This window comes from Dermacentor silvarum, chromosome 6, assembly GCF_013339745.2.
Source record: "Dermacentor silvarum isolate Dsil-2018 chromosome 6, BIME_Dsil_1.4, whole genome shotgun sequence".
Taxonomy (NCBI): domain Eukaryota; kingdom Metazoa; phylum Arthropoda; class Arachnida; order Ixodida; family Ixodidae; genus Dermacentor; species Dermacentor silvarum.
The window spans coordinates 3030566-3057343 of NC_051159.1; the positions used below are offsets into that span (position 1 = coordinate 3030566).

A 26778-nucleotide genomic window follows, 5' to 3' on the forward strand; every position below is an offset into this window, starting at 1 on the left:
ACCCCAGGTGGTCCAAATTTCCGGAGTCCCCCACTACGGCGTGCCTCATAATCAGATCGTGGTTTTGGCACGTAAAACCCCATATTTAATTTTAACTTTAACGCGATCCGTTCGACACATTGCGCACTACACGTTCGTTGATGACATTTACTATGCAGCCCTGCTCGGGACTTGGTGTATACAGTTCCGTTTGCCCCCAGAGTGGCTCTGCTAAGCACGAGTCGTGGGTTCGATTCGGGGTTCCACTAGGAGCGGAGCGCAAAATTGCCCATGTACAACGCTTTGGGTGCACGTTAAGGAAGGTGGCCAAAATTAAAGGGGCCCTGCACCACCCCTCGGGCTTGGTGAAATAACATAGGTCGCGGGTAGCATACGCTGCTGTGAACATCTCAGCCAAGCTTTGCTGTCGTACGCGGTGCATGGAGCTCGCAAGCGGAGCGTGAAGTCACCTTTCTCTCAAACGCTCTCGTTTCAACAAAAGCCGGGATCCTCACTCTATCTTTCAGTCCCCATCCCCCTTTAATCCATTCTTTCACCCTTTCCAACTATAATCTCTTCTCTTATAAAGCGCATCCCAATACGTCGCTGCGGTCGGCTACACCGCGGCCGCCGCGGGGTTAGAGTGTACTAACCAGGCTAACCTACACTCTAACCTACAGTGTGCTGTAGTCGAACACCTTGAGCTGTAACTATAAGCCTCTGCTCTAGGCTAGTCTTATTACTCAAGAAGGAGTTGAGATGTTTCCAAAATTTCTTCGCTGCTTTTCTATCCTTAGCGGGGTGCCGTCACTCTAGCGGGGTGCCGCCACGAGTCCAGTGGCTAAGCGCACTGCGGTTCGCTGAGGATAACCGCGTTTAGCTTACCTTTTAGCGCGTCGTAGCCACCAAAATCGGAAGTCGTGGCGTCTACGTTACCATGAAATTTGCACTGCGCGCCACGGTGACATTTAGAAGGCGGAGCGTTGTGGACACGCCCCACCTCACCGTAGCCTTCGCAGTGCAAGATTGAAGGAGGAACGGGAGCACAGCGGAGGCTGTGTTTGATTGCCAATAACTCCGCTTTCACATGATGCGATTTCCGTCGCATGCAACGAAAATCGCAGTCGCAGTGCCGACTCTCGATAAGCATTGAAGTACTTTTTGCGGCAAGGCATTTCTGAAATTGCCCATTTTCACTTCAAATGTTTTTCTCCACTTCGATAAAAAGTGGTTCAGGGTCCCTTTAATGCCGAGTCTCCCGCTACGGCGTCTTAGCTGCTTTGAACGCCAATTATGATCGAGTTTGAAGCTGGGTCCGTAGCGTTTTCATATTTCCGAGAGACACTCCGAAATTATTAGTTCATTCGTTCGTGTAGAAGAATGGGCGAACGAATGTACGTGGAGAACCCGAACGTGCTCAAAGGCACGCATTGCCTGGCTTTCAGCAAGTTTCCTTGAACCAGCTTCTTTTGACTGGAGTGAGTGGTTCCGTTCCGTTGAGACACAAGAGCACCCTCCAATATTGGCCACAGATTGCAACGAGGTGTCGAAAACATATATATCCGGTCTTCCTTCGGCTTATCAAAAACACGTGAGACTTAATTGTGACCGTTGTAGTCGCTTCCGGCCGCGAGCTCCTTTCTGGAGGACGATTTGCAGAGGCTACGCAGTTTTTCCTTGTCTCGTGGGTCGGCCGAAGCAGTCGCCATTTGTAAGGGTTGACCGAATGCGGAACTATACTGTCGCACGCGCAGCTCGAGTGGCGTTGCGCGCTATCGGCGATACGGCGCCATGGGCGATCTATAAAAAGCCCTCCTCTGGCTGATAACACCTGCGGCGCCGCGGGATGAACGCAGCTGCCCCCTTCTCGTGGGAACGGTTCGCGCACGGAACTCGCCTCTGGCAGGCCCGCGTTTTGGTATTGGTGCACGACGGGTACATGGGACCGCTCTTCCGAGCCCCGTACAAGATTCCGTACCGTTCGGATTTTGTGTTGCGCGCTTTTTGAAAAGCTCGAATCGACTGCGGCAGTTAAACTTCACACCGTGGCCTCCTTAGCGATCCGAGCGTTTAAAAAGAAAAGTGCGCTAGTTTGCCCTCCAAGAGACCTGCGTTCTTTGTCAATGACCCGGGTTGTCGTGAAGCGCTGCAGCATGGAGCCGTAGTAGTAGCACAAGCGACGCTTGTGTGCTCCCGGCTCGCGATTAGTCATCGAGCCGCTTTCCCGGAGCGTCCCTTTTATTTCGGGAAAGGGGGGCTCGTCGAGGCCGGTCCTCGCGCGTAAGAAGTGAAGCGCGCGCGTCATTCGGTTCAGGGTCGCACCGGGGTAGGGGGACGACGCACGCGGCCCCGGGTCGTGAAGTCGCTCGGCGAGCACCTATTCCGGACGCGGGACCGGAATAGGCGCCCCGCTCGTTTCGTTCTCGTTTATTGCTTTATTCGCCTTGCCTACTGCATTTGTCGGGTCAGCGGTCTGGCCGAGAGGCGCCCGTATCGCCGGCTTGTTTTACTTCCATTCTCTGCACGCCCGCGTGAGAGTCGCGTCATCTGGCCTCGTCTGTTTGCGTGCTTTTCTTTCGGCCCATTCGCGTTGATGCGTGCCGCTTGTCGAGATCGCGGAAGCGTCCCTGCTTGCGCATTCCTCGAACTCGGTTCGACTCCCCCGCTGTGCGTGTGTGTTTCTGACCTGGAAAAGGGGCCTGATGTGTTCGCGCACGGGCTCCGTTTTGGACGATGGGCTTTCCCCCCGAGCTCATCTCGCGCAGGCGTCACTCCCCGCTGGCACGGATTGGCTTCTCTCTTTCTCTCGGCTTGCTTCTTCTGCCAGGCGAGAGCACTTCGCAAACGCTGTGCGCCCGTATTCATCAGCGGCCATCTTGCCTGAGTCGAGTGCCCCCATGAGATACGCGTTTGTGCTAGCGCGTTACGGCCCGTGTAAGAAGCTGGTGTAAGACGCTGTGGCCTCTCCACCTTACCTTCAACGCGTTTCGAACGCGCTGCCCAAAGCGGTGGCAAGTCAAGTTCAAGTCGAGGAGCGTTTATGAATACGGGGGGTATACTCTCTCAGCAGTCATGTGATGGCGTCGGCAAACGCGGTGCACGTTCCGGCATGTGTAAATGGCTGCGTAAGACGCTGTGGCCGCTCCCCCTTACTAGAGAGTACTGCACGTTTCTAACGCGTTTGTGCTAGCGTCCCCTTAAGCGGGAGATCCGATGATTCCCTCCGGAGCTTCGCCCACTCATCATCATTCACCTCGTGGATCTGCTGTCATTTTTTTGTAGCGTTAGCTACACTGGCCTAGCCAAGTCCGTTTCGCGCGGCACACCAAGAGCCGTGCTGCGCATGCGCAAGGATCAGTGATGTCACACGGCTTGCGCACCGGAGCCGGCACCTCTCGCGCACTCCGCCGCCGCCGCGCGCGACTCACCGCCGCCGGTCAGCGCATTCCAGAGGAGTCACGTCGTAGCCGTGGTAGACGCACTGGCGCCGGCGCGCGCTCGCTGTGCAGTCGCCGTCTGACACTGCGCTGGAGCCGCTGCGCTTCTGACTGGCGTTTGCCAGTGTGGTATAGCCATGGAGAAGGAGAGCGCAAATGCTGCTCTCAAGCTAATCCTTGACAATCTAGACAACCAGGAAAGCTAAGAATAATCAGCTGAACCTTTGCTAACGCTACGTATATCCTGGCATAGCCGAGCTAAGCCACTGCAACATTTTTTTTCTCCGTGCTTATCTGCAGTCATTGTGAAGTTTGCAGCCCGCTTTGGTGGTGCGTGAAGGCAAACCCTGAGCGATGTAGCATCTGTCCGCACAGGTGCCACAGGAAAAAAGGGGGTGGCGATATGACGCGCAATCACTCTCAGCATCCTGACACATTGGAGTACATTTATCACAAGCTGAATGTGCGAGAGCAACTTGAAGCTGAAATTGAAACGTACATTAATGCACTTATGTTTAATTATTGAACTGCTTGTTGACAGCACTGCTTCTAGATTTAGTTGGTATTTGCAGGGAAAAAACAATTTTTTTCCTGCAAATAATTAAGCGTCTCATTTCCAGCAAGTATGTCCTTGTTCAGAGTTTGTTTACTGCACCTCGTTCATTGAGCTTACCCCTTACGTGCAGCCAAATAGACAGTTTGAAAACATGCTGAAATTCTTACGTATAATATTTTTGCTGCACTGAAATCCAAAGTGCCCTAAAATTGGGCCATGCACACACTACCGGCTACAGCAGGGGTTGGGAAGATGTTTTAAGGGTCTGTGCACAGGCACTGTCTTGGACGAGAGCTTCATCACTATCTAAGTCATGACGTGTACCATACAATTAAATTATGCGATTTCTATTCCTCCTGCCTTTTTGGTGTACTGTGAGCATGCTGCTTAAATATGACATAGCCTTAGTGAGAAGACAAAGTACTTTTATTGGTCAGTGTTGAAATTCCAAAACCATCACTCACGTTATTTCAGTTAAATATTTTTCATACATAGTTATGCATACTGTTTCCTTCTAGATGTAATTGAGAGGAAGTAGAGTTGAGCAGATCATGTTATACATAGAACTAATGATAACTGTAGCTGCCGAGGGAAGGTTACACTATCGAGGACCGCAGAGGATTAGGTGAGGTTATGAGATCAGGAAATCTGCAGGCATAAGATGGGTAGGCGCCCTATATCACCAGTTGATGCCGAACATTGTTAATTGGAGATCACAGGCCTTTGAATGAGGCCGACGTTCGCAGTGACCTTCTAGCATGCCACAAGTTGTATGATTGCACTGTTATGAAATGCGTCTCTTCTCTCTCTCTCTCCTTGTTCCAGCCAAGAGAGCATACGAGTGGTCCCTACAGGCGACAGCTACATCCTGTCCTTCGACAGCCCCTCCCCGCAAGACAGTGGCTCTTACACATGCAGCGCCCTCTATGGGAGCACCATTCCTCTTTCCATCACAGTTCACATCACCTTCTACCGTGAGTGCCTCTTTACGTGCCTAGAGACTGAGCCATGCTTTATGTGTGCAGTCTGAGAATGGAATATATTGCCACAAGAGCTTGTCAATTGAAATGCCATTGAGACCTTTTCAACCTGCCGTGGTGGCTTAGCGACCTTTTTAAACTCCTTTTCAAAGACACTGGGTTTATTACCAAGTAGTAACAAACTGAGCCCTGCGAGTTGTCCCAGTATTTACTGTGGTTACTTGCTGAACCCTATGGGTGTGCAATATACTTCTCATCTTGGTTATCTTTTTTTTTTTAATTCTTTCCCACTCTCTCTTTTTTTGGCAGTGATTGTACCTGCAAATTGCAATACTGTTTTGCATTTCCAAGCCTCCCTAGGTCATTCAGTAAACTATGAATTCTGTCCAATATTATGTTTCTCATTGAGTGTTGCTGGCAGATTGTGAGAGTGGCAAGTGTGTAGAAGGCAAAAAAAACAACAACAAAGGAGCACAGCATACAAAATCAATGCATATATTTGTGTGTTTTGGTAGATATTCCAGCAGTGAACCCATAAGTTCCTTTTAATTACCTAGCAGAAAGAGGGACTCTACAATTCTATTGTAGTCACTTCCCATTGGCATCATGATGGAGAGCCAGGACACATTCAGGATGCATCTGATAAGTTTTGTTCGAAAGGGCACAGTCAGTAAGACTATTGAAGCTTATAAAATGCCGTTTTTTTTTTCTCTCTCATTATGTATAAAACATTTTTGAAAACATAAGCACTCGAGCTAGGGTTAGTTTTAGCTAGCTTAGCTTTACGGAAAGGTCACTAAAGCTGAAAAAAAAGACAAGAAAATATACACTTGCTGCAAGTCCGTTTCAATCATATTTTTGGTTCATTTACTCGTACTATGTGTGAGTGATAATTACCACAAGATGTATCTGAGTGCTAAAACTTGTTATAAAGATTTTATTCCAATAAAGCTTTATTCAGACAGCCATGACAATGTTTTAAACCAAGCCACAATCAAGATAAGGCCGAACCATCTGTATCCTGTCATCCTCAATATCTCGCAGTGCCTTTCAAGCAGCTGTGCAAGGTGCCAGATTCCTTGCACAGTAGTACTTCAAAAAGCTCTGGGTAATAAACCACCACTTCTTGCACTTGCTCATAACACATTTGTACACAATTGTCACAATGGTTGAACAAGATAGCAGTGTCGCTGGAGCCAACATTTCGACAAGAGAACCTCTCTTCAGCATCGGATTGCTGTCAGTCACTTCAATTCTCTCAGTGACACTATCAAACGCTACCTTGCCACACAAGCATTTCCTGTGACCTCGCTCTATACCCTAGCCACAAGTATGCCCCTCCAACATTGTTCCCTTCTCTCGGTGCAGACGACATCACCTGGGAGGACTGCCCACAGAGCCAGCATCTGATTCTGGGCCAGCCAGGCAAGGTTCGGTGCCGCGTGCGAGGCAACCCTGTGCCCTTGGTTAGCTGGCTAAAGGACCGCGAAGAGCTGGACCCCCAACGCTATGAGGGCAAAGAGGATGGCATCTCGGTGCAGTCTGCGCAGGACATTGACCGTGGAACCTATGTGGTCTCGGCCATGGTCTCCGTCACAGGAAAGTTCCAGAAGCGCAACATCACTGTGGATGTCTACAGTGAGTGACCACTTCACTCTCAGTTGGGCTGCAACAGTGTTGTAGGCACTGCAGTATCCTGACCTTATTGGACTGTGATAATATAGTACATAATAGCTTCACCTTGTTTCAAAAGTACCACTTCCAAGGTCAGTAGTCATTATTCAGCTGTAGCTTGTAGCAAGTGCTTTTTCATGCTTGTGTATGCTGCTCAGACAAATAATGTTGCATTCTTTCAAACTTAGTCGAGCAGGCCATCTGTACATGTAATCACTTGGTCACTTTGACACACAGTTGCGTGGAACACCTAAGCATTACATTATGCACGTACTTGGCAATTGTGTGTTGGCGAAAGCTTAAGTGTGTTATAGATACTTAGGACTCAATCTGAGGTACATAGCACCTCAGCAAATATTTTCAAGATTCTGTACAGGAATTAAACATATTGTCTTTTTGGCGTGCTAGAGCAACACCGTCAGGTATTAAACCCACTCACTGCTGTCATGGTTGGAGTGGGCTGCACATTTTTAGAATAAGATGGTTCACAGGGAAGTTCAACCCTGATGTTTACGTGTTGCTCAAGCCACATGTTATGCCAGTGAGACATTTTCATGACTGCTAAATCTGCTGATGAAGTAATGAACAACAGTTACTACAGAGTATTGTTAAAGACAAATGTCTATACCAGGTGCATTTTGCATGTCCTAGCCTATGGGGAAAGAAATTTGAAATGCTAAGGACTGCCCGACGAGTGATGTAGATGGATAGGAGTTTCTGTGACATTATGACTGTAGAATGGATAAGGGAGGAAATTGGTGGCAGCTGACATTCTTGTTCAGAGGAAGAGGAGCAGATAACCGGTGGCTTAGTATACTAACTGAATAGGTGTCAAGAGAAGGGAAACACTGTTGAGAACAGCAGAGGATTGCAGTAGGGTTTTCACTTGGGCTTGTTGGTTTTCCATTAAGACCGTGTATCATTGCGCGCAAAACGACATGGACAAAAGAGGGAACACGTATAACACACACGAAGCGCAAACTATCAACAGATTTATTGCGAGAAGACGTGACCTTTTTATACCTTGCCACAGGCAGTACAGCGCATGACACCAAGGGCGGAACCACACCGACACAAAAATCAACACGCGCGTGACATGCTATTCAAATACGCTATTTCCTTAGCTGATAGGGTGATAGATGCCATGCTAATACACTTATCTTTTAAAGTTGCATCTGCCGAATGACGTGCGTCGAGTGCTAGGCCTCGGACCAAAATTCGCCGTACAAGACAAAACAACACCACCAGATCTGCTTTCCTACGTCCGGCAGGTTTCCCATTTTGCTCCCGAAGACGAAGCTCGGAACTGCATTTCCCAAGGTGTGGACATTCTAAACCGATGTAAGCAAACAGCCCCTTCGCTTTCTGTAAAACGCGTGGTGCGGTACTTAGTGGATAATGAATTATGTGTGCTGCAGGCCGATAAAGAAGGGGGATTCGCAGTTTTAACCTCCGGCACCTTCAGTGAAAAGGCCAGACAAGCCATCGAAAATTCTTTTAAGAGTCACGAAGGAATTTCCATGCAGAAACAAAAAAGCGAAGCTAAGAAAATATGTTCGCGGCTTAACCTTGCACAGCTAAAAAAATGCATAGCTAAGAGTTGCAAGATCCATCTTGAAGTTTTCTTCACAGTTAAAACCCACAAAGTAGACGCCCCTCTTAGGGTCATTGTGTCTGAGCACGACACATGGCAGAAGGCAATGGCCAGGTTCTTGCAGGAAAAACTGGAACTTTTACCAGTTGACCCGTTGCTCATTAAGAACTCCAACGAGGTGTTACGGTTCATTAACTCACACCCAGCGAAAAATCTTAAAGGTCTTTCTATTGACATCACCGACTTATACTACAGTTTACCACATAAAGGTTTGTTAAGATGCGTGGACCACGCTATTGACGCATTTGGAGGGGTTGCTTTTCAGAATGAGTCCGGTATTTCAAATGAACAATTTCTGGAACTTCTCCAGTTTTATCTCAAATCCACCTTCATCAAATGGGAGGACAGATACTACCTACAGACAAAAGGCATCTGCATAGGTTCTTGCATAGCACCAGTCCTAAGCAATTTATTTTTATCACAGCTTGACAAGTCGTTAGTCACTGAACTTCGACCCACTAAGGTGGTTAAAGGGTTCCGATTCGTAGACGATTTTTTATTTCTTTTAGAGTGTGACCCGACAGATTTTAGCCGAGAATCCGCAAAAGTTCTTGCTATCGCAGAGAAATGCCTGTATCCATTGCAAATCACCCATGAACTTCCAACTGAAGACAACATTCGTTTTCTTGATGTCAGGTTCGCTTTTAAAGAAAACCACGTGTGCTGGAGCTATGAACCACGAGCAAACAAACCCCTCCTCCCGTTCAAATCAGCCCATTCAAAACTAATAAAAAGGGCAATCGCCAATCTCTGCCTAAAAAACGCCCTGGAAAAGTCTTGTCCACACATGACGAGCTGAAGTTTGGGCCAGCAAACTTCACGTCTTTTAGAAGCAGGTTACCCGAGGCACCTCTTAGTGTCCGTAGCGGAGAAGCAACTTAAGAATATCAGGGCATCTGGCTCCACCGTGGTCCCCACCTCCCAAGAGATGGAGAAAGAAAAAAGAAAGTTCACTGTAATCCCATACATCCATAAAGTGTCGCACAACATCAAGAAGATCGGCCAAAAAGCTAACGTTCGAGTCGTGTTTTCCGCGCCGAATAAGCTTGGAAAAATTTGCAGAATTACTAACACGAACAAGAAAGAAAAGAAAGCATGTGGCAAGAATCACCAAAACGAATGGGTGAAATGCAGTGTCGGCGTAGTATATAAGATACCTTTATCATGTAAGCGTTTTTATGTCGGACAAACGGGCCGTTGCATCAACGACCGGCTCCGCGAGCGTGCTAACAACGTAAATAACAAGACGGGAGGGTGGCTGGCACTTCATTGTGATGAATGCGGCTGTAGACCAATGTTCAAAGAGTGCATGATCATTGAAAAGTCGAACAATGAGATGACACGACTCATTATTGAGGCCCACTGCATCACAACTTTAAAAGATAAGTGTATTAGCATGGCATCTATCACCCTATCAGCTAAGGAAATAGCGTATTTGAATAGCACGTCACGTGCGTGTTGATTTTTGTGTCGGTGTGGTTCCGCCCTTGGTGTCATGCGCTGTACTGCCTGTGGCAAGGTATAAAAAGGTCACGTCTTCTCGCAATAAATCTGTTGATAGTTTGCGCTTCGTGTGTGTTATACGTGTTCCCTCTTTTGTCCATGTCGTTTTGCGCGCAATGATACACGGTCTTAGCAGAGGATTGCGTGGTTCGATGAGAGTTGGAAATTTGCAGACCTGGGACGTTTGTTGATGCAAGGCAGGGGTAATTTGTGGAGATGCCGCCACCCTGCAGTGCACACGAAATAGGCTGATGGGAATAACGATTCACTTTCAGCACAACCAAAAATTTCACCGACGGTGCCCGACTCTAGCGAACTTGTTGAGGGGTCTCCAGGCAGCCTGAAGTGTTCTGCTGAGGGCTACCCACCACCTCTCTTCTACTGGTTTGACCAGGTGAGCTCTTACTTCCTTCGTCTTACCTGCCCAGGTGGCCGAGTGGTGTTATTTTACCACACACAAGTCTTGAAAATACAGACAGGGAGCATGTAATACATGAATAAAAGGGGGGGACACTTACGAAAACAGGTGCAGATTTCTGACTATTTTTGAAAAATCAAACACATATTTCAGTATACTACGTCTTTTATGCCTGTGCTGCACTAACGTCAACGAAGAGACAAGGGAAGCCTAATTGCAATTGTACGAAGTTTCCCTAGTGTCATCGTGCTATTTGTGTAGCGTTATTATTCGGGTTCATTATTTACCTATATAGCCATGCTAATGAGACAATCTAGTGATGGTGTTTGGATCTTAGTGTTTAAGTGTTTAAAATTTTAAGGAATTGATCACTGCAGGTGGTCCCTGCATTTTGTTTGAATGCTGCTTTATGGACTTGGTGGTGCACAAAAAGTTTTCCGCAGAATGTCTGTACTTGGGCAAACACAAAATGTCTGCCCACAAAAACTGCAAGAGTCAACCTATGTAATTCGACCATGACGGGACTTACAGAATTGACTGAATTGTCCGGTGGGTGGAATTAAATAAAATACAGAAAAAAAAATGCCAAAACACACCGCTGATTTATTTCTTTTTGCAGTATTTTCGCAATTCTAACATGTCCCCGAATCAAACTAACATGCTGCCATTAAAGGAGTAGCTGTTGAGGTCACCTAGGGTTCAGGCGTGTGCGTGGTGGTGACTGATCAAGTTTGAATTATCCAACGAAGGCGAAATCTTGAATCGAAATAATGAAAGTTAGGGCCCATAGAAATGCATGGGTGCTGGCCGTGATCAAATCAACCAAAAAATCAAGTTAACCTGAGTCAAATTAACAGGATACTGGGCTGGGTGTATGATTTGTAATGAAAATACTGGCACAAGGAAAGGAAGTGGAACAGATGGAAGTAAACAGATAAACTCTAAAAGAGTTGACTGTTGGGCTAGTTGGTGTTTAGACATAGGAACCATTGTTAAAAGCGCAAAACCACACAACACAAGATAAGACCAGACGAGCACAGGCGCAAGCCTGTGCTCGTCTGGTCTTATCTGTGCCTGTTCGCCTGTGCTCGTCTGGTCTTATCTTGTGTTGTGTGGTTTTGCGCTTTTAACAATGGTTCCTATGTATAAACAGATAAAGTAAAGGGACGTCCTTGGGACCTGTTTGGTGCATACTTAGTGTGCACCAAATAGGTGCGTACGTAGTAGGTGCAAACACACAGCACACAAGAAAAGCAAGACTAATAGGGGACAAGTACTACTCTCAACTGTTTTCATGACGACATTAGGGAATAAAATAGTTGAGTAGCATTTGTTTCCTGTTCGTTTCTTTCTTTTTTTTTTTTTTTTGTGGTGTGCATGTTTGCACTCACTCACTCTGTCAAGATGAAGTAAGAGACACAAAACATTATTTCTGATCTCTTCATTATCTTCCTGTTTGTAACAGTGTTCTCATTGTACATCTCCAATGTTCCTGGCAGCAAGAGCATTTCATAGCTCTGAAAGTTTACGGGATCACACTGACAGCAGAGCTAAATTAAAAAGCCAGATCTTGCATCTTGCACACATCATCTTGCAAATAGTGTTACATTTTGTCTCCATAGTGATAGTACAAGGGGGAAGCATTCGCAGACGATTACCTTCGGCAATGCTTCCCCTTTCGTATGACGTAGTGCTCAACCAACCAATAAGCACGCACTAAAAAAGTGACATCGCTAAAACTGATTTTCCAAGGATACGTCCAAGAGTTTACAGTTTCTGCATGATAGAAAACGTACACTTGCCAGTGGTGCTATAATTCAGTTTAATGCAGTTGGGTGCAAGGTTAAAGGAAAATCCGGACAATTACCAAAAGGCTATTTAAAAGCGCCTTGTTGAATTGGCTTATAGCTTGCCCACTTCATTTTGCTGTTATTTTGCACAGTGAAAAGAAAATAATTGAGGTTGAAAGATGTGTGTAAAAATTATTTAGTATATTGGCTTGCTTTGGTTATCAAATGTCTGCTCTCTTGTCGTCTCTTTATCGCTTCTGTTAGTACATTGCTGCAGTTTCCCATCCTTCTCAGCATTTCCTTGATTTCCTAGTGAGTTGCCTGATGTTGCCATGGTTGTGACCATCAATGCATTCTTGTGCATATTGTAGCATTTAAACAGATAGCACAGTTTGCTTCAGTTTCTATATAAATATGTGACACCTTGGTCATGTGTACCACAAACAGACCTTCTCCTGCAATTATCGTTTCAGGCCAACCGCAACCTGAGTACGGTGAATGGATTTCAAGTGGATCCGAAGGCTGGCCTTCTTCAGGTATCAATATCAATTTCGATCTCCCGGCCTCTCTCTTCTTCTTTTTGTGTGTGTATGATTTGAATCTCTGTAATCAGCAATAAGTTCTGAAGTCTTTACCAGACATTTATAGAATGTTGCAGCAGGTACACAGCTTATCTGGTTAAAGCACTGGCTTGAGAGCAGTACTGAGTCCTGACATCCCTAATATTGTTATTCAGTTTATTTGGAGCTGTATTGAAATGGGGTAAGACAGTTTGATCTCTAGTTAATACAAAAGTTAGTTTGTTTTCCTTTAATTTCTTAATTTTTGTGCTTGTTGTCTGTACATATCCGGCTTGCAAAGCTGGATATGTACAGACAAGCTGGATATGTCACCCTTGGTTCCTGCTTAGAATAGAGCGGTATTGTGTGACTGTACAGAGCTGTGGTGCATAGGTGCAAAAAAAAGATATGCAGCTGTGGAGTGACTGGGGGGACTTGCATTGCAGGTGACAAGTGTGAGGAGGGAAGACGAAGGAACCTACCGCTGCCAAGCTGTGAACCCAGCTGGCACAGACACCCATGAGATTGCTGTTGCCATCATCGGTAAGTAGGGCACAGGTGAAACAAACGCCTGAGGAGACGAGTGCTTCTACAGTTCAGGGATTATGGTGTTTTGCTGCAGAGCCACAAGCTCAATTTACTTGTACATTTGGTGTGCTTGTGTTGTCCTATTTCTCGGTCCTGTCATTTGGTGTTATGCTACACCAACTGTCCTGCACTTCTACACTTTGATGACAACATAATGCGTATTTTTTTATCTTATTTATTTGGTTCCTACTGTTGAAGAATTGCCTGTGACAAACAGCATTGTTCCACCTTTCTAGGGGCATTTATGAAGAGGCAGAAATGGCCTGTATGAGAAATCACAATGTCAAGATAGCTAATTAAAAGAATTTGTAAATTTTGTAATTTACTTTAGGGCACACAATGCCCTGGCTAAATTGAAATACATTGGTATTCTTGTTAACAATTTCCCGCATGCATGCACCAAGCAGTTCGCGATGATCTTAACTGTAATGTAAATGCACTTTAACAGATTTTGGGGACAGCTACAGTCAACTTTCTATAATTCGACCCTGATGGGACTATTCGCCGGGTTGAAATAAACAAGATGCAGAAAAAATTATGGCAGAACTAATCACTTGATGACCGTCGATGGTAATGAGATTAGCATTCAAGCAATGTAGCGACACATCGTATTTCTGAAGTCATTTAACATCTGTAGTAATCACTGTGTGACTTCCGTTGCTTCAGATATATGTGACATACTTCGGTATTGTCGGACTTTGCTATAGTACTCGCCTGACAAGGTCGCTCATGAGCATGGTGGGATGACGACTGTGTAACGCTAACGCATTGACGATGATGGAATGACAAAGAAGGAATGATGTTGATGGATTGATTAAGGCGGTTTGACGACAGCATTATGACAATGGGATGACATTACTGAATTGACTACGATGGTAAAACAACACCATGATGACGACAGCGTGACGAGAGCCGGATGTCAATGAGATTGATGACGATAGAATGATCGCGACGGCAGCACGATGATGGTATGACAATAAATGCACGATGACGACTTTGACGACAACACAATTACAATGACTGCATAACAATTGTATGAGGACAGTGGGACGACAAGGAGCGTATGACTGCAATGGCGTGCGGACAACTGTATCATGAAGCCTGTATAACGACGATGGCGTGATGACGGGTCTGAGTCCAGAGTCGTATGACGACGATGGAAAGAGCACGACCGCATCATGACAGTGGTGTGACAACAAATGCCTGACAACGATAGTATGACGACAGTTGGATGACAAAGCTGGAATGACAACGATGCAACAACCGTGAGCATACACCTAGTGGCGTAAGCTGGTAGACAACTTGGACTACTGGGTCAGTGGAAGAGACTAGATAGACTCAAAAGCAAAGAATGCTAATCGCATTAAAAAAACGCCAAAACACATAGCTTATTCGTTTGGCAGTACAGTTAAACCTGCTTATAATGAACCTCCATATAACGATTTCCTGGATATAACGAAGTTATTCTATTCCCCGCCGTTATTCCATAGAAGCACATGTATTTGAGACCTCTACGTAACGAAGTGGCAGCGGTAGACCCCCTCGATATAACGAATTTTCCCCTCCGACAACCTAGAGATTTCGCCCCAAATTTTGTCATTTTTGAGCGAGCAGCAACCGGAAGCACCTTCTCCGCCGCAACAGAATGCGAAGCGAGCGCACGTGTGCGTGCGTGCGTGTGCGAGGCGAGCGTGCATCTCTCGACCCGGCGATCTTGCCGCCGCGGGCGTGACCTTTCCCCCTCCCTTCATTTAAACCTGATCCAGCCGCTGGCTGTAGCTGGCCTAGCCCGCCAAGCCGGCACTCTCTCCTTTTCCAGTTGATGTTGCCGATGTGCTGGTACACACTGTGACACATCACACTCGATGAGCGCAGACACGCGCTGTCAAATGCTGGCGGCGTGTGGAAGCACCGCTGGAGAAGCGAGCGAAGTGACCTTCGTGCTGTTGTCTATCGCTTCAACGCAAACTGAGCGCCGAGAACACACAGCACGCACAAAGCTACGAGCCGCCGACGCACCTACACTGCTAGATTCTGCCCCAACACAGATCGCTTTCAAGATACGGCCCGCGCGACCACGCGCCGCCGTGCAGAACGCAGTTGATGCCAGAGTACAGTACAACGCTGCCCCGCTATCCCTCCCCCCTCACCGGTGCCTTGAGTGCAACGGAAGAAGGCGCGCTTCCTCCCTGCTTTTCTTGTGCGCGAGAGATTTGGACACGGTCGTCGGCTCCCCTCGCACGTCTTCACTCGCACATACAGCATACGGCGCGCGGCGACTGCGTTATCGCCCTTGGACTTTATACGGAATATCTATGAGCCAAAACCAATTTTAGGGCCACAACGCGTCATAGACACCATCTTTATATAGCAAATACGGATCTCAAGGGCCATACGTCATAGTTGTTGCCCCCGCCACTTTGGGCGGCCAATGCCATCGTCAAGCCACCAAGCCAAGCGACATGAAAAGTCAAAATGGCTGCTCAAGCCGGCGCGGGGTGGCAGTTTGCAACGTATGATGCGACGCAACAGCAGGGTTACCAATGCATTGGGTTCTATGGGAGCTGTGCCGGGACCGGCCGAAAACGACGGAATAGCCGGGAAAACGCAGCCCCCGGTAACGTAACAACGGGGTTCTACTGTAACACTATATGACGCTACGACATCATCGTGACGCTCACTCTTCGTTTCCGATGCCTGGCGCTTGTGTGAAACGACACGCGTCCACGCATCCGGTACATGGTGCGACATTCCAAGTATGAGTGCTTCGACCAAAACAGAAAACAGGTGCACATTACAATTGAGGGCGTGTTAGAATCGAGTAAATACGGTAAGCGTTTCTTCGAATTTTCATGCCGAACCTGCATATAACGAAATCCTCTTTATAACGAAGTTTTTCAGGAATTTGTCAATTCTGTTATATCCAGGTTTAACTGTATTTGCCCGATTCTAACACTCCCTCAAATCAAATGAGTGGCCACTTTCTAAGTGTCGAAAGTAGAAAACTAACATAGAACCGACATTAAATCTCCTAAACAACGTAGAAAAGTAATGTGGAGCCTATTTTTTTAGGAAGAAAAGTACGCAAGCATCTAATATGTGTTGCACTATGGTGACCGGTTTTCTAAAGTCAGCTTCGTTGCAGCACATCCGTGTTATGCGGTATAGCATATGAACGCCGTGATGGCGGTTCTTGTTTCGTATCTGATTGCATTGCTCCTGCAATTTTCTGTCCAATACCCTTGGTAAAAAAGAGCCGCGTGTTAAAATTCGGTAAATACCATAATCTGACTGAGCTACGGTTGTTGCTTGAGAATCTTATGTTTTCAACTTGTGATACGAGAGCCAGTGAAGAAGACAGCTCACGAGCACGTAGTACGAGAAAAGAATGCGCTAGCGCGCTCGAGAGCTATCTTCTTCACTGGCTCTGGAGGCGATAGTCTCACTGCTACGCGTGTTTTCACATTCACTGTCCCCTTAGCTCCACTGAGACATGCTGCCACTAAAAGGGTGGCAATTGGGATTACCATAGGTGTCGGGCACGTGCGTGCTGACTGGTCAAGTTCTAATTATCCTACGAAGTCCAGTTTTAGGATCCAAATAATTAAAGTTGGGCCCATAGAAATGCATGGGTGCCGGCTGGGACTTTGAGTCAGGATCGAATTAACTAACAAATCAAATTAACCACAGTCGCATTAACGGGATTCTCCTGTATCTCGAAAGTGGCACTAGTCTCAGGATTTTTGCTTAGCAGAAATGACACTACTACTGCTTAGCTTCAATTTCTCAATTGTAGCACGTACCCTAACGTGAGTAATTATAAAGCTAATGAGTGAATCATTTTAATTAGCCACCTGTACACTGTGGTATGCCATGCAAGTAACGTCTGCCTGTACAGGTAATTCACTTGAACAGGGCAAATTGTTCTGTATGCTCCATGCATAAAAAAAAAAAAAACAGAACTCTGCATTAGAGGAAGCTTTAGCTTGGGGCCAACTCCGATTCTGTCTATTCAAGACCATGTAAACTACAGAAATGCTTGTACAAATGACCGCCGGACCAATTCGAATGAAGTAGCCGATTCAGCAGCCAATTCAGCACTTGCTTTGCCTTGTCGATTCTTGGACTGTGGCCATCTTTACTGCATTGGAGCTTCATTGTCATGCATGGTGAAACAAGTTGTTTTATTTCTATCCAATTTCAGTGAAGCCTAGAATTACGGAATTCCAGAATGCGACAGTGTCGGTCGGAGAAGAGGTGAAACTTGAATGCCGTGCGCATGGAAAGCCCATACCAGACATGAAGATCCGTCGGGATGGAAACACTCACTTCCTTCTGGACCAGGTAAGCATTAACTTTTGTAATCCCCATTTAAGTAATGTCACTGATTAATATCTCAACTGCACAAGTTGGCATTGGTTAACTCAAACTAAGGTCTGCATAGTGTCGCTGTCAATGTCTCTCGAAACCAGAATAATATTTTTCACTGATTCACATTATGATCTTATGTTGCCATTGTTAGCAACACACCTAGGACTGGCTTCTTGGTGCAGCTTGGAAAATGGATTTACCGGCACTCGCTCTTGGGCTAAGCAGGGCAGAAAGTTTAAAAAAGATCCTTGTAAAGGAGTGCTCATTCTTTTTATCGATAAATTGGAGTTATTGTGAACACATAGGAGTCATTGCCTGTGTCTGTGGATTGTGAAAAGGCTGACATTGACCTCTGTACCATAACATTGCATCTACTAGCTGCATCAAAAATGCTAGGGTATCAGCTGTAACGTGCTGTTGGAAGATACGCATGTACACGCTTTTGAAATAGTTCATGCTCTTGTCAATGTGCTGTAAGTGAAGGACTTGCCTGGCATTGCTGTGACAGTGTAAACAAAACCCAAATCACGAGCGGTGGGAAAAGTTCAAGGGCAGTGGAAATTCAGTTTGCTCTACAGATCGTAGACTAGGGTTCTCTCAAGCCACCTTCATGCTGCTTAGGCTTGACAGCCAACTCCCTATTGCTTGCCTCGTACGACCAGGCTTCAGCGGTACCAGGACAGCAGAAGCACGACAGCAACACACAACACACGGCTGAATAAGAAGCGCAACAACATTTATTGCTCCAGAGGATTCGCGTAGAAGCTGGCTAGTTACGACCGAGACGTTAGCCAGGGTCGATTGTGTGGCGAACTAAGGTAGGGCACAACAAAGTATAGGAACGAGATGTTTATCTGGGGTCCTTCCTTTGTCGTGGCTCGCAGTCTTCTCTCTGGCGTTTGCTGGTCGCACTGATTTCGACAGCCCCGCTTCGTTCTTTGCTCGGTCCAGCGGGCGCGGGGCTCCGTGACCACGAGGCGGTGTGTTTGCAAGAGGGTTGCACCACCACGGGGATAGTCGTCTGGCTCCTCGTGCGGGAAGAGGGGAAGAAGGCATCTGCCCTCCTCACGTCCATGGCGCACGTAGTAGAGGAGGAAAATATTTTAACGTAGTAGTGACAGTGAAGAAAACAGTCGTGAAATTGTGTATGATGAAACTGATTCTTTATTGGGCGAAGCTATGCCCACGAAAGCAAGTCGCACTCGAAGCACAAGGATAGCGGCGAGCACAGTCTGCGATCATCGAAATCTAATCAGCGGCGAAACGCGTTGGCTTTTATACATGAGTCGTCGAACGTTCCAGAGTAATCCCTGGTGCCCGCGTGTCTTCCAGAAAGTACTGGACAATTCTATGTCGCTCATGCAATCCGATTACATAAGCGTCGGTGACAACAGACAACGGATAGAAGCATCGATAACATTCGAGAAGCTTCCGATACATGCAGGCGCGTCCTGCGCCGAGCGATAATGTTTAACATTTGTTAGCCGGTGAAAAGCGGTCACCGGTGAAAAGATAAACAAGTTACACGTGTCAATATAAACCTTCATAATTCCCACAAGATGGAATGGATGATATTTTGTGGACTTGAAAGGCTTCAAGTTGCTGTGGGAACACTGCTTACGAAGGATTCATGAATCCTACTGTTGGTTAGTGTTACATCATGGCAGCATCAGTCATTCAGTTTCCTAATGCATATTCCAGCCTTTCATTTGCAAATGTTTACGAGGCATTTATGAACAGATATAACAGGTTGTTTCATCGATTCCCTTAGATTATTAAAAGCAGATTTGAGACCAAATGGTCATTGTTGCTTGCAAAGATTGATGGCAGTTCTAAATGTCAGAAACATTGCAGCAGTCAGATTGTTTGTCTTTTTACTCAACCAGAGCTGACGAAGTAACCTCAATTATGTACAGTATAGCCACATGGCGCATTTATGGCGTTGAAACCAGCCAGATATAAGGCCTTGTGTAATTAGCAAGAGTAATATGAGAATCAAGGGCTCAATAGTTGGTCATCCATGGAAACAGTCGAGCTGCGCAAGCAGCTTTTGTCAGAAAATCCTCCAATTGAACCTGGAAAATAAGACTTAGACAACATGCAGGGAAGCCAGAGAAAATGTAAGGGAAAGCAAATTTTTTATTTAATTGAACTTCCAAATGCTCTTATTTAAGGCCACTGCCTATTTAAGGGGTAAAATAAAGATCATCTCTGGATTTACACCGAGGTTCTCCACTCTAGCTGAGACCCTGCTTTGAGGTTAGTATACAATGGGTTACCGTATGTTTCTGCATATAACCCGCCATCGCTTATAACCCGCACGCCCAATTATGACATCTTATAAAGAAAAAAAAAATAATCTGTGTATAACCAACCCATGGAAATAAATGTATACAACAATGCTAACATTTTTGAAAAAAGTTTTTGTTTGCGAATGCACAATTCGGTCATGTCATATCTACGGCCAGCGCCTCTTTTCGGCGATGCTGATCAAGTGGAATTTACACAACAGACGTGATTGCTGACGAATCAGTCACGTGGCATGTGAGGTAAATCAGATTACTTGACAGCTAGCCTTCACACAACAGAGTGCGTATGACAGTGCGGACGGAGCAGCCTTCGCATGATCAATGTCGACAGACTAAACGTAATCGAGCTGTATCGCAAAGCATTTTGCACGGACTGAGGGAGCACCGCGGGTGTGGCTGATGTACGTATGATCACCGGATACGCAATCCGCAAGCTGAAATCGCAATTTGCTCCGTCGTGATGAAAGCATTATCATCAGCTTCTGCTGTGCTAGGATGGCTGTGGAACGCTGCATGCACTATTCCCAAACTACTAAATGCAGAATGATGATTGGTAGGGGTGTGCGAATATTCGGAAAGTTTGAATATTATCGAATATTAATTTTTAATATTCGTATTCGATTAGAAAAATATACGAGAATGCTCGAATATTCAATTAAATACGAATATTCGAATGAAATCGAATATATTGCTGCTTGTATGGGAGCAAACACGGTTCTTAGCACTTGTTTCTATCTAATCTAAGAATATTGGGGCGATCTTGTGCCAAATTTTGTGAGGATTTCGTGCTGCTAGCGAAATTTCACCTGTAAAGCACACTTAGCCACTAACCTTCTAAACTTTGCGGGAAAGCCAGCCTTTTAGTAGCAAGGGGCACGGGTTTGCGGACAGCGAGGGTGCGCTTTTTTTGCTGTGCCACCTCCAATTCTAAGCTTACTGCTTGACAGCAAGTGCGATGAGTGATTACTGGCACAGGGTCAAATGCCTCCGAGTCTACGGGCATTTGGTGCGGTACAATAAGGCAGAGGCTGGCGAAGACAGCTAGTGGGAATGCCAAGTTAACATGAGCTAAATACCCAATGATTTTGTAGAACGGCCAACTAGTCTAGGTTTTTAACATTGACAATGCAATTGCCATGTTCCAGCATAACAAGTTAACCCAACTTTCTAATAAATGCATATGCATATCATTATTCGATATTTGATTCGACATTCCAAGCTAAGTATTCGTATTCAATTCGTATTAGAAAATTTTGATATTCGCACACCCCTAAGGATGGGTAAAGAGGAGAATGGGCACCCATGGAGGGGAGAGGGTGGTGTACCGAGGAGATAACGAAACTAAATGGCGGAAAACCTGGCCTTGCGGTGTGGCTTCATGCTAACGCGTGCCGTGCTGCGGTGAAGCAACATTTCAAGGCAAAATTTGCATATAACTCGCACCTCGACTTGTTAAATTTTTTGCATTTTCATTGCAGGTTATACAAACAAAATATGGTGATTTGCTAGTTCCCTGCTTCTAAAGTTATGTACTACAATTTCATGTGTGTTCACCGTCTGTCACACACTGGGCCTCTTTATTTTCCAGTTCTGGCTACCCGTGGGCTGCCAGAGCCAGTCGGAGTGCCTTCGTTTTTCCCGGGTTGCTTTTCTCGGGTTACAAAATTTCACTGTCAGCCGATGTGGCCACCTTGCAGGTTGCCGCAGCAAGGTGCACTGCCCTGTCCGCCCCCTCCTTTAGTATGTTGAGACCAGTGGAGACCGCCTTGTTGATTGGGCCTGAGATCACTGGCTGGACTAGTGGCTGGAGGCTGAGATTGGGTCCGTGGGCGACATGCCAGCAACTAGCGCAAATGCTTTCGCCAAATTGAATTAGCGCATCATAGCCTAATCGGACAGCTTTGCAGAGTCAAAGGTTGAGTGCATATAATGTAAAACCTAAAATTCGGTTTTCACGGGACGGAAATATATCTCTGAATTAACCGAGTGTCGAATTATCAAGGGTATGAAGAAAAAGAAACGCTTACTATGTCAGCACACTTTTATTTACTAAATGAATCAGCAAATCATGTTTATTTTTCACAAAAGCACTGTGGAAGTTGAAAACCATGGTAGCTATTGACGCTGATTACAGATGGCGACTACGCAGTTATGAAGCGAGGCGAAAGTCCCGACAGACAAGCCCACCATGGTGAAATAGGTGATTATGTAGCCCGCCAGCCTAGAAGTCTGCGAAGTCTGCCGGAGCAAATAGCAGCTGCGCTACTGCCCTTTCTCGGCTGACATTTCCCCCCAATAAGCTACGTCGATTGGGGGGTGGGGTTCTTTGTCTGGACTACAGCCTATGAATGCGAAATTATCCTACCAAGTGTCAAATTTGATAATTATCTCCGAATGAAAGTGTACTAAAATCGTGATAAAATATAATTTTTTTCATTTGCCAGCTCTACTGAGAAAGTATGGTCCACCAAAGCAGATAAACTACCTATGCAAGCAACTACAGTAAAACCTCGGTGATACGAATCTCGCGGGGTCGCGTGAAATATTCGTATCACCCGAAATTCGTATCATCAAAACATACACAATATCGAGAAAAATGTATTTTTACCAGAAAAGATTTCTAATAGTGGAATCCCATTGATACTTTCCTCGCTGCTGCGTTTTTCCGGCTGCGACGTCGCGTTTTCGCGGTCCCGACCTAAACCCCATTGACTTCCATGTATAGTCGAATCTCGATAATTCGAACTTGAAGGGGCCCAAAAATTTGTTCGAATTAAAAGGACTTATTTTTGAAATATTCGTGAACTATAGCACGACGTACGAACGGCGCGATTCGTGAAATATCGCGGCGCGCAAGCACATATCGAGCGAGGGCCACGAAACTGCCCGCGCTCGCTTCGCGATAACGGCAGAAAACGAAACTTCAGGGAGCGGGCGACGCAGGCACGGCGAGACAGATTGTGGTTGTGAAGAGGAAGTTGCGACACGTCGACAGGCGCTCGGGGACCGTCGCAGGTGAGGGAAGCGGATTTGGCATCGGCAACTCTCTCGCTTCGGTGGCTCCCCTCGCCCTTCCTCTCAACACCCTCATAACCCCCTCACCTTCGACTGTCTCCTTGCGCGTCCGCCGCTCCCGCCGGCCCGGCGCCGCTTAGCCCGCTCCCCGAAGTTTCGGTTTCTGCCGTTGAAGCGAGCGTTGGCCGAACCGGGCCTCCGCCGTTGCTTCCCTCTGCGCTGCAGCCGCAGTGGACGCGTGTTCCAGCGCCACGCAGAAACGGCGACCTTGGCGTGATGCCGCGGTTCATTTTTTTTTTTTTTTTTTTTTTCTCCGCGCGGCGTTGAGGGGTCTCGCCTAAGCTTTTGCTGTGTCGGAGCAATGCCGGTCGGAGGCGCCGCCACGTAATTCGGTATGTTCGAATTAACCATCGCAAATGCTTTCGCGTTCGAATAACCGAGCGTTCCCCGTGATACTTCGCCAATCTATAATGTACCAGCACGTTACGTTGCGTTTGAATGTGGCGGTCACGTAAATTTAGCGGTGCAGCCGGCTTGTAAATTGCAACAAGCGACCGGCACGTTGCAGATACGACGCACCCGCGCGGACTTTGTCGTCAAAATGATCTGCGATGTTGACAAAGTGCGCCTAGTGCCAGTAGCTTCGTATGCGCTGTGCCTTCGACGTTTAGTTCGCGTTGAAGTGAGAGTCAGCGCAAAGGTCAATTCGCTCGCTGCTGCTGTGTTTCCGTTGCTTCACCTTTCGGGCGAAACTGCAGATTTTTTTCTTTTTCTTTTTTTTGGCGGTTCCGTGAAAAACATATCAACGGGACGTTTTCGGGTTGTTCAAATCGTCAACGATCGCCTTCTGAAAGGCATACAAGTGCGCGCACGTGATCTTGGGAATGTTTTCGCACGCCACTGAACGCCTGAGCACGTCAAGTGCAGGGAGCGTTTTGACCGTCGGGGCTGCGGCTCGGTCGTCGTTGCAGCAGCGGTCCTCGTCTACTTTCTCGCTAAGCATCGGCTAGGCTGTGATGTGGTCCGGTCCGCTCGACGTGGGGACCAATGAGAGATTGCGCAACTGCGTGTTGTCAGTTGCTTAGCGTCTATGGATCCCGCCCAGATCCCGCTGTGCCGGTGGCCCCGCTGGCTCGGCCGCCGCCGCTGTTGCTCACGTGTTCGTATGATCCGTAGCGGCGTGGCAACACGTTCGGAACAGCCGATTTTTTTCGTATTGTGAGCAATGTATTTCGGCCAGGGAATGTTACGAATTCGTATCACACCGAAATTCGTACCAGCCGGGTTCGTATCACCGGGGTTTTACTGTATTTACATAAATAGCATTAGATCTATAAAAAAAAATTTCTTTTTCAGTTTGGATTGAGATTATGAACCAGCGATCACTTCCTACTTTCACATAGCTTGCTCGCTGTAAAAACGCCCTCTACAGTGCAGTCCACTTATAACAATATCGAGAAGAACGAGAAATCCGATCATTATAACTGATCATCACTATATCAGGACTGCCAAAACAAAAATGCTGAATATACCTTTACAGTTCCGAAACCAAAACTGCCACCTGCGAAACAAAAAAAAAATGTTGTAGAAAGTAGGCTGTGTAAAATAACTTTTATCTATACCTCAAAATAGTGTCTCAATCGTTAGGCACACTGAAATAGAAATCTGCACTTGGCTTTCGCGGAAGTTTCGGATTCACAACCGCCGTGTGCATCACGTCCATCTGCTGCGCAAACACTGGTGGCTATAATTTAGCATGCATGAATTGAATGAACGACTCGATCGACGACATTGCACTTTGGTTGAACCTCGGGGTCGGTGTCTAAGACGGGCCATTGTCAATCTTGCCGTCACTGCTGCTGGTGTCATCGCCTCCGTCGCACAACGCTGCCGTCTGTCGCGACAACGATCGCCACGTCGGACATCTCTACGCAGAACAAGGCAGCACTATCTGCACTCGGAAGCTCCTCTATTGAAGCACGACCTATTACATCGTCAGTAGCGACGTGCTCCCAGAGTTTGATAATATTTTTAGATTAGGGGGACGCAAGCATTGGGGCCCCTGATCTAAAACTCTCTGTCAGCGGCTTCCACCATGTTAGTTTCACCCATGGGGTTTCGTCCTGGAGCACAAAGCCCGCCTTTTCCTTTGATCGGCATGGCCGCTGCTTCTAGCCTTCATGATCCTGGTGCTCCCGGTTTTTATAATCGTCGATATCATCGACTGTGCGAGCTCGTACTTAGTCTTGCAAAATAAGTTTCGTCTCAAGGGGTACACCTCCCGGCAGGGAGCGCAGGCACCCCTCGCTTATCGCTTTCTTCCGCCCCCTCCTTGTGCGACTGCCGGTGACGCGGGCGCGAAGCCACTGGCGCCATCTTGTGCACGCTGCACCAACTTGCAATCGGCACGCGGGCGGGATGCGCTGCTCAGTAATGGCGGCAGATACAAACTCGCGTAGGCAAACTTTTCACCCCGTCTCGGTTAAGGGCGACGTAGGAACGCAATTTTCACGATTATTCTGCATGAAAAACACTGCCTAGAAGCAAAATTTCAATCGTTCTACAGATATGCGGTGAATAACATATTATGTTTTTTTTTTTCTCATAGCCCTAATGCACAAGTTGATACCCTTAGCTCGGCTCATCGTTATAACCGATATATCGTTATATGTGAAATGTTGCAGGAAGAAAGCAGGCCCACGAGTGTAGAAGGATGTATATTTACAAGCGAAGAAATATGGCGTTCAGGCAACGGCCAGAGACTTCGTCTTCCTCTCGTCCGCGTCACCTTCTTCTTTCCCTTCACCGTAACAATATCATTATATGTGGACTGCACTGTACTACAATTCGCATTCGTTCTTAAACCTGCTCAGAAAGTCCAATTTACTGCTTCAAAATGCATTTTTAGCTGCTCCGAAATGGCGTGTGCCAGTAGCATCACTAGAAGTACTGCACGATTTCTTATTTAATAAGCAGGAATTCCTAGCAACAGTTGCTTAACATAGCCAAATTACAATAAAACCTCATTAATACATAGTTGGCGGGGAACGTGGATCAGGCACATGCTAAGCGATGTACTAACCGACAGTGGCAGATGAGCGGCTATTGACTTACCGACGAGAAAAGAAATGCGTCTAAATTCTCACTCATACACACATGCAGACAAGTTTAATTTGTGAGCAGGCAGCCAAAAAATGATTTTCACTTGTCGCCGTGGTAGCCTTGCAGCAACGACGGCATCTTCAAACTCTGCAAGTCCGCGAGCAAGTTTCTCCATCACGCCCCACTTCTCTGCGAACGCCCTCGTGGCAGTCAACACACACACTGTGTTGGATACGGAAGGGCCATCATCCACTTCCATGTCATTTGCGCCAATGACTTGGAAGTGCCAGAATTTAAGGGAGTAGGAAACGCGTCTTGGCCACGATGTTGTAACATCACTAACGGTTGCAATTGCCGTCCGTGAAAGGTCCGTGCGCTGCAGTTTCATTACCTATGGTGTACGTGCACTACATTTTGCTGATTCTGCGCTTGTGCGCACTGAAAAATGAAGTAAACACTACGCACTCATCGTTTGGCGTGCGGTAAGTGACTACGGCTTGAGCGGTCAGCCAATGCATTAAGTTCAATGGTGGCAGGGTTGGGTATTCATAGCGACTATATTTAAACTGGAATAGCTTATTAAGCGGGTACGTATTAATGAGGTTTTACTGTATATGTGTTTCTGCACATACTGATCACGTGTCCCAAATCGGAAAATACCAAGCCAGGGTGAACTTGTACGCGAGTTATTTTTTTGAAAAAGCTGTCACTGAGTAGATTGGACTGTCAATTGACGAAGATTATTCGCAATGCACACAGACGGCCGCACCACAGAGTGGCCAGCAAGAGAGATATTTCAGAGTGTCCGCACAGTGTTACGGTGTGACTCTGCATGCATGGCC

The 26778-nt window shown here is 46.6% G+C and overlaps 1 protein-coding gene across 5 annotated transcripts in view; it reads left to right on the forward strand.

Annotated features, from left to right (window-relative positions):
• Positions 1 to 26778, forward strand: part of LOC119455253 (fasciclin-2-like) — a 123162-nt gene that overhangs the window by 54054 nt on the left and 42330 nt on the right. For all 5 annotated transcript variants that reach the window (XM_037716650.2, XM_049668664.1, XM_037716652.2 and 2 more), the window contains exons 3-8: positions 4798 to 4946; positions 6321 to 6590; positions 10059 to 10177; positions 12465 to 12527; positions 12998 to 13094; positions 17344 to 17483. In XM_037716650.2, coding sequence (XP_037572578.1) covers positions 4798 to 4946; positions 6321 to 6590; positions 10059 to 10177; positions 12465 to 12527; positions 12998 to 13094; positions 17344 to 17483 — 838 coding nt within the window. The remainder of the gene's footprint in view (positions 1 to 4797; positions 4947 to 6320; positions 6591 to 10058; positions 10178 to 12464; positions 12528 to 12997; positions 13095 to 17343; positions 17484 to 26778) is intronic.